The sequence below is a fragment of the Camelina sativa genome, chromosome 6 (assembly GCF_000633955.1).
Source record: "Camelina sativa cultivar DH55 chromosome 6, Cs, whole genome shotgun sequence".
Taxonomy (NCBI): Eukaryota; Viridiplantae; Streptophyta; class Magnoliopsida; order Brassicales; family Brassicaceae; genus Camelina; species Camelina sativa.
In genome coordinates, this window is record NC_025690.1 from 12,335,749 (window position 1) to 12,343,861 (window position 8,113).

The 8,113-nt window shown below is 36.8% G+C and overlaps 3 protein-coding genes across 3 annotated transcripts in view; 1 reads left to right on the forward strand and 2 right to left on the reverse strand.

Annotated features, from left to right (window-relative positions):
- On the reverse strand, nucleotides 1,324-3,600 carry LOC104791039 (pentatricopeptide repeat-containing protein At3g48250, chloroplastic). The gene has a single exon (XM_010516838.2). The coding sequence runs from the start codon at nucleotides 3,520-3,522 to the stop codon at nucleotides 1,666-1,668; it is 1,857 nt and encodes a 618-aa protein (XP_010515140.1). The 5' UTR covers nucleotides 3,523-3,600; the 3' UTR covers nucleotides 1,324-1,665.
- LOC104791040 (probable serine/threonine-protein kinase WNK3) lies at nucleotides 4,056-6,579 on the reverse strand. Its single transcript, XM_010516839.1, has 8 exons — nucleotides 6,309-6,579; nucleotides 6,189-6,226; nucleotides 5,872-6,099; nucleotides 5,537-5,760; nucleotides 5,301-5,458; nucleotides 5,050-5,215; nucleotides 4,784-4,909; nucleotides 4,056-4,683 (listed from the first exon to the last, which is right to left on the reverse strand). The coding sequence occupies exons 1-8, from the start codon at nucleotides 6,375-6,377 to the stop codon at nucleotides 4,148-4,150; spliced, it is 1,545 nt and encodes a 514-aa protein (XP_010515141.1). The 5' UTR covers nucleotides 6,378-6,579; the 3' UTR covers nucleotides 4,056-4,147.
- Nucleotides 7,426-8,113, forward strand: part of LOC104698958 (cytochrome P450 71A26-like) — a 2,440-nt gene continuing 1,752 nt past the window's right edge. The window contains exon 1 of the mRNA XM_010414326.2: nucleotides 7,426-8,111. Within this exon, the coding sequence (XP_010412628.1) occupies nucleotides 7,509-8,111 (603 nt within the window). The 5' untranslated portion in view covers nucleotides 7,426-7,508. The remainder of the gene's footprint in view (nucleotides 8,112-8,113) is intronic.

An 8,113-nucleotide genomic window follows, 5' to 3' on the forward strand; every position in this document is an offset into this window, starting at 1 on the left:
TCCTTTTAGAATCGCAGGTCTCATTGAAGTAAAGATGTCGTTTGTGTAAATTGACTCACCTCTTTTTTGTTGACTTAGGTCTTGAATGAAGATGATGTTAAACAAATTGATGCGACTAGACCATTTTTTTTTCAAGGTTTAGTACAATAAATGTTACTTACTACTACTCCAGAACTCTCTATGTGAAAATTATCATTATTTATTTCCCTTTCGATCTTAGTAAATTTCAAAATCTTCATCTTTGATTTGTAGCAAACAACAGATGATAAATTGGAATCATGATCAGTTATGTAGTTGCAGTATCTAAAATGGTTGGAAGCGTGCTTCAATATATGAGTTATGGACAAAACGAAACAACTAACACATGCCATATAGTGAACACCGGTAAAAACAGAATCGCTATCTTCATATGAGAAAGTGATTCAAGATGTTTGGTTCAAACTGTTGGTTCTTCTAAGCATGACCAAGATTTCAAAGCTTTATAAAGGATATCTTGTGGAGAAGTTGACAATGATTTAAACCAAACACTTTATTCTAAAGTCGTCAAGCTAACTAATCAATGTCCACTAATAATAATTACAAAGGAAAATCTTATCCCGGTTTATCATGTTGTATTGGAAAATTGAACTAAATTGGATGGCTTCAATTATTGAGCTTGATTGACAAAAATATTGTACTTGGTAGTGATATATATATATATATATATATAATGAGTAAGTTTGAATTATAATAAAAAGTCACATTTATATACAATATCATCCAATTTATATATCATTAAAGTAAATTTTAATGTTTATTTATCTAACTATTTAATTTTTCTAAAAATCATTTATGCGGACTCACGTACCAATGTGTAACAAAAATTATAGTAACCACAATTTGTTTAACTCTAATTTTTTTCTTCAATTTTTACTTTGAAAACTACAACAAATTATAAAAATACGAATACAAAAAAAATTCTTATTAACCACTACAAAAAACTTTATTAATTATGATATATTTGATTCCAAACAACATAAAAAACAAATAGTATTCCAAAAAATACAAAATAAAATTAATAAATAAAAAATAATCTAAAACAACCCACGGCGTAGTGCGGGTACCAACCTAATCATAATAACAAGTCATGAGTATTTGAATACATTTCCATTCTAAATCTAGAAACAAATTCTCCAAGTTAAAGCATCTAGATCCTTTAAACAATGGCTCTATGTTATACCCAATGTAGATGTAAGCAAGAAGAATGATTCTTCATTTGCTCTCCACTTATTGTCAAATTCTTACTAGAGATGTCCTAACCTACCAGGGCTTGAGCAAGACCTCTATCCATAACTGCATCCTCTGATAAAAATTTCATTTAATAATGAGTTGAAGAAAACAAGAAAGTGAGAGAGGAACTCAACAATTGCAAAATAAATAAATAAATGCAAACTGTTTATGAACAATTCCACAACATCCTTCAATTCCATCAACAAAGCCTACAACAAATTCAGCTTACTATAAACTGGTTCTTCATTACCCTGCAGCACGTAAAACAGAGGAATGGCCATTATTCGAGAAGACAGTGTTAGAGTTTTACTCCAGAGTCCAGAGAGGTCGAAAGACTTCTAAACAGTAGAAGACCTCTCGGTTATATTCTGCAGAACAATTGGGTGACATAATATCTCAAGCTGCAGCACCGAAGAGTTCAGAGATTTTAGGGTGTGTTTTAAAGTGATGGGGACATATGAAGAGAAGATTTTTTGCATCGGCAAGTCTCCCTTCTCGATAGAAAGCTTCAATGACATGAAAGTAAGCTGCAAAGGAAGGAGAATCCTTGGAGCTTAGCACATCCAAGAACTTCTTAGCGTCTTCCAAAGTCCCAAACTTTGCAAGGTATCCATCAAAAGCTTCTGCATATGCAGGGTAATTTTGCTTCTTCATCATCTGAAGAAGATCTAGCGCTTCTTCGCCCTTCTTGATTTCTAGCAGCTTGTCTATAAGAGTCTTGTAAGTGCTTTGCCAAGGCCTTACATTAGCATTTTTCACCATCTCCATAAGGAATTTATACGCCCCGTCTATCCTGTCTTGGCTAAGAAACCCATCTATCAAGACATCAAGCAGATCAGAGTCAATATCAAACCCTTTCTCTAACATATTGGCAAAACACGCGAAGGCCTTATCCAGTTCATTGTTTTTGCAGTGCCCTTGGATCAGAATAGTCCAAGTTTTAATGTCCGGATAGCATCCTTGTGCTTCCATTTGATCTACGACTCCTCGTGCTTCTTCTAATCTCTTAGCTTTACAAAGCCCAAATACGAGTTGGCTGTATGTGATGTTATCCGGCTCATAACTCTTATTTCTCATAGCCTTCACAATTTCCTCAGCTTCGTCAAACCTACCCACACTGGTTAAAGACCTGTGGATTCCATCATAAACAGCCTTTGAGAGACAACTCCCAGTTGATTCATATTTCCTCGAAACACGAAAAACCAAATCCAAATCCGGGTTGGGACCAGCCGATAAAGACCTCAACAGAAGACTACAATCTTGAATAGATGGCTTGAACGGACCATCCATCATAAATTCATAAAGCTTAACTGCCTCAGTCATCATTCTAGATTTCTGAAACTGTCTTGAAACCTTTATATAAGTGTCAAGATCCATCTCATGCCCCGCGGTCTTCATTTCATCAACAACACTCCAAAACTCCGTAACTGAGTTAGGCCTAGCCAAAACCCTCAATGCCGCGTTATAACTAACGGTACTATGTTGATAACCAGAAGAACTACCACCAACCCAATGGAAAAAAGCCAAAGCTTTCAAGGGATGATCCCTTAGCTCCTTCAACACCCTAATAACAAAATTATCCGACAAGACAAGTTTCATCTCCTGCAATTCCCTCTCAACCTCACAACCCCAATCCACCTTCAAAACAGCAGCAGAAACATTCTTTGCAACAACATACATTGCGTTATCCTTAAGCATCCTCTCATAGAAATGAGCAACAGCGACAGCATCTGCTTTTGATTCCGCCTTATTAAGCTCACTGTAAACAGTCTTATACGTATCCTCGTCTAAATAAAACCCTCCTTGTTTCATCTCACTCAGAGTCATCCAAAACCGTTTCATAGATCTCTGCTGCGCTAAAATCCTCAACATAATGCTATAAAGTGGAGAACTTGGACTAAGCCCTGAGTCTCTTAAAACCCAATCGATAAAGCAATAAGCTTTATCTGGGCTCTTCTCCAATTTCCTCAAAACGTAAATTGCAGTCTCGTGGGTTAGAGACATATCTGGTTTCCTCAACCCTTCCTCTACTTCCTTAGACCAATCATTCTCCATCACTAACTGAAGCATAGAATCTGGTTTCGAAGTAAAGGTGCGATATTGCCACTGAAATCGACTAGGGATTGCAAATGAATCGAGAGGCGAAGACGAGTTTGAGGAAACACCCACCTGAGCTCGGCTTAGATACGATCGAGTGGAGATCTGTGAGTAAGCGTTTCTAAGAGATGACAGGATTGCCTTTGATCTGTACATGGCTACAGCTGCTACTACTGTGATTTTGTGTTTTTTGGAAGAAGGAAGACGAAGTGAAGATAGTGACAATAATAGGGTTTAAGCGAAAATGTAATTTGGGGGTTTAAGAGCCTCCTAAAACGCTGCGTTTGTTTATTGCCATGTTATATTCAAGTTGAGTTTCTTCTGATTTGGGCCGTTAGCCCAATAATGCAATATATTTGGGTCCAGTCAAGGAATCGGTATGTTCAATTGACCATAATATGAACCGTTCTATGTCTTCTTATTCTAAGGTGATAAGGGGAGAGCATGGACCAGAAGAGAAACATTTGAGTCTCTGACAGACGAGTCAGGTTCACAAGAGTCGGATGACCACTAGTCTGGTTCAGAAGAATCGACTCTTCTGAACTAGATGATATTACCACGTACTTCTTCACTCGACTCTTCTGAACTAGATTCGTCCTCAGCTTTTCCAAAAAAATCGTTGAATTAGACAAAAGTTATTATTTGACAACTATTAGATTTTTCAACAAATAGTTTTCTTTAACCTTTCACAATTTCGTTACACATGTAACTTTAGTACAACATAATATTACAAAACCAAAATAATATAATCTTGACGAGAGTATGCAATGTTACAAACGAACTAACATAGTAAGCTATCAGAATCTTTGAGTTGTAATCTTACCAAAGCCTCTTCACATACCTCAGGAGGAAACTCTTTCAAAAACTCAGAAACAATACGTTCTTGATCTCTCTGCATCTCTTCAATCTCCTCTCTCTGTTTCCTCAGCAGAGTCTCAAGTTTCTCTACTATAACCCCAACATCTTGACTGATCGGTCCTTGTGATAATAAAGAAAGCTTAGAATTAGACCGTGGCGCGAAGGGCGAACGTGAATCTCCAGCTCCAGCTTTAGGAGAGGACCAGAATTTTCTCCCTGAAGGGAATTTGTCTAGATGCAGCGGAGAAGACAAGCATTTGTGTATAGCTGAATCATCTCCGTTAAGACGAGAAGGAGTCCAGTCGGGGATGTGTGAATGTATCTCTACATCGATCATTTTAGCTATCGTTGAGATGTCTTGATCATCGGTTAAGTCTAGTTCTTCGACCATTTCGATGGCGACTGAGAAAGATGTGTCTGTCTCTATGTTAAATGGGAAGTGGATATTGCGGATTTGGCCTGTTTTATTAATGTTATAATTATGTCAAAACAAGTTAATCAATATGATGATAATGTATGAAGGCTTTAGATTTTAGTCAAAGCAAAAAATGATTGGAACCTTTGGAATCGGTGATTCGTAGTTTTAGGAAGATTGTGTTGAGGTCTTTACGTTGGCCTTCTACAGTTAAACCTACCGTAGACTCTAAGATATCATCTTCAATTCCTCTTCCATTGCAGCCATTTTCTGCGTTGAGTTCAAAGTAGTAGTGAGTTAATATCGTGTTAGGAATCTCATATATATTAATAGAAATCACATGAGAAGTCCAAATGATCCCACAGTTTCCAATTGATGTATGAAATAAAATACCAAAAAAATAATGTTACCTTTGTGAGAGCTAACGTTTTCGTTTTTGTCCTTGTAGCATTTTAGAAAAGGGTCATCAAGTAGTTCCTTGGCAGACAAGCGTTCGGAAACCTTTGCGATACATTTCTCTATGAATGCTCTCACTTGTGGATTAGTCACATTCAAAAGTGAGGCTGGTTTGATTCCCTAAGAAGGATTGAGAAAAAAATGGATCAACTACATGACAAAAATGGATCAAATGATATCAGACGGAGAATAAAAGATCACTTACCGATGTAACTTTCCTATAAATCTGAGCAGCATTTGTACATTCCGAATACGGATACTCGAAAGTTACCAGCTCGAGTAAACACATTCCGAACGCATATATATCGACTAGTACATTATAGTCCTCTTCATAGAGTTCCGGTGCCATAAATTCAGGTGTTCCTTAACAATTTCAAACACACAAGTTTAGTATCACAATTAAAGGGGTTTTGAGTTTGAGAGAAAGCTTAAAGAACTAACCGATAACGCTATGAGCTGAGCGCGCACGGTGAAGAATGGCGGCTAGCCCGAGATCACCAATTTTGACCTCACCTTGGTTGCCATTAATGAAAATGTTATCACATTTAAGATCTCTATGGATCACAGGAGGATCATGACTATGAAGATAAACAAGCCCTTCTAAAATCTGCCTTGACCATTTCTTCAATGCTCTTAGATCAACACACTTATGCTTCTTCCGGTACCTATAAAAATCTCGAGTGAATCCCAAAAGGGTTTGTCAAACATGAGACCGACCAATTTTTTTTTTTTTTTAAAAAGAAGTTTGATATGAGTTCTTGAAAGAGGAATCTGACTGTCTAAGGTTTCCGGAGGTGAAGACTTCGGTGATGAGGTTGATGGTCATGTGTTGGTGATCGATCCAAGAAGTGTAGAAATTGATGATGCTTTTGTGGTTAAGGGTTTTGAGCAAGTGAACTTCAGAGTAAAGACGATCTAAATTGTCTGAGCTAGAGAGTTTATCGTCTAGCTTAACTTGGTTCCAAGCAACTTCGATCCCTTCAAGTTGGTCAAATGCTCTGTATCTGAATAATTCTCAAATCAAAGAAAAAGTTTTTGTCTGTGAATCTTTTCATGTAATAACAAAGAACACAGATCTATGAAAAAAGGATACACTTGTTTGAAAGCTCCTTTGCCTAGAACTTCTTTATACTGAAAAAAAATGAGAAACAAAAAAGATTAGAATGGGAAGATTATTTACTTTGATAATATATGAAATTAAAGAAGAACAAACCCGGCCATAGCGACCAGTGGGATCGACTTCAACGAATTCATCCTCGGAGTTTTTCTCGTCTTCTCGCATTTTTCTTGGTTACTTGCAAGTCAAAACAGAGGATTTCTTGAGAAAAGGGAGAAAACTTTAGTCAAAAGTATATTAAAGCAGTTTCTGTAAAAGTATTAGTATTAGCTGTTCTTTTGTATGTGTATTAAATGATGAATTAGATGTTCTTGGTAGAATTTTTAATATTGTTGTTCTGCCATTAAAACCAATTAGGTTCAGCTTTTTACAGCTTTCTGATCATAATGCTGTAGAGTGTTTATACTCTCTCTTCTCATCTTTCTTCTAATTTGGACACTCAGATCCACAGGACAAGACCACGTGGCAAAGGTGTGGGTCGTTGCTCTTTTCGCGCCATGGATCTGGTTTTTTTTTGTTTGAGTTTCTTCTCATTTATTGTGTCATGTGAGTTCTAATCAATTATTTTGCTTACGCAAGTCAACTTCATGGTGTTATTATGATGACTTATGAAATATTATATACCTTGGGCTTTTTCCCCTTTCTAAGTCAGTCCTTTTGGTGACTATCCTAAACCGAAAACTATTTAAAAATGAGTTTGGTAATTACGAAATGGAGATTCGAACTATGTTTAAATCCTAACTGTTTACCAATTGAAGCCCCTTGTTGTGGTAACGAATTCGATTTTCCGTGTTTTACTCGTTGTGAACTTACTGACACGTTACCAAAAGAGTTTGCTCTCTCTCTCTCTCTTTCTCAGTCACAAATAAAAACAAAAAGTCTATAATCATTTGTTATGATCTACGTTATTTATGTTGCTGCCTCATAATAGATATATATTTTTATATACATATCTTAATAAGTCTAAACATTTTTTAGAGGTACTGTAGTAGGGCATTTAAAATTCATGGAGGATTGTTTGTTGAACAATTGGCACTTAGATTTGTTATGAATCCAAAAGAAGACACGTAAATCGTAAAAGGACGAAAAGAAAAATCTCGAACAAAGTAAACATATTAAGAAACCAGACGGCATGCATATGAAATTGATACATCATACATACCTCCAAAAAAAATTGAGTGGATATACTTATTACCGTAGAGAACTTGGCTTGTTAGGTAAATAAGTCCAAAATATCACAAACTAAAAACTCTTCACAAAAACATTTTTTTTTTGAAGAACTTGAAGAATCCAGACATGCAAATGATGAGTATGATGTTTCTGCTATGCTCAATAATTTTCATTACCATAATATTTTTCAAAATACATAAGAGAGGGAAGAACAACAACACACCTCCGTCTCCACCGGGACTTCCGTTGATCGGAAACCTTCATCAACTCGGCCGCCACACTCACCGATCACTATGCTCTCTCAGCCGCCGTTACGGGCCTCTCATGCTCCTTCACTTTGGCCGTGTCCCCGTTCTTATAGTATCTTCCGCTGAAGTGGCTAAAGAAGTTTTGAAGACGCATGACCGTGTTTTCGCGAGCCGTCCACGTTCAAAAATATTCGAGAAACTTCTTTACGATAGGCATGATGTGGCCTCAGCTCCTTATGGAGAGTATTGGAGGCAAATGAAGAGTGTGTGCGTCCTCCATCTCTTCAGCAACAAAATGGTACGGTCCTTTCGAGAAGTGAGAGAAGAAGAGATCAGTTTGATGATGGAAAAGATCCGGAGATCGAGTTCTTTGCCGGTGAATCTAAGCAAGATCTTGATGAGTTTAACTAACGATGTGATATGTAGAGTTGCTTTGGGACGAAAATACGGTGGTGAAACAGATTTTCAGGAGTTAATGGAGAG

Bases quoted from the DNA above. Each gene is read 5' to 3' on its own strand.
- LOC104791039 (XM_010516838.2), bottom strand. From the start codon at position 3,522: ATGTACAGATCAAAGGCAATCCTGTCATCTCTTAGAAACGCTTACTCA.
- LOC104791040 (XM_010516839.1), bottom strand. From the start codon at position 6,377: ATGCGAGAAGACGAGAAAAACTCCGAGGATGAATTCGTTGAAGTCGAT. The intron at 5,761-5,871 runs GTCAGATTCCTC...AGATTTTTATAG, and splicing joins ACCTCCGGAAACCTTAGACA to GTACCGGAAGAAGCATAAGT. The intron at 5,459-5,536 runs GTTAGTTCTTTA...GAAATTGTTAAG, and splicing joins CTCAGCTCATAGCGTTATCG to GAACACCTGAATTTATGGCA.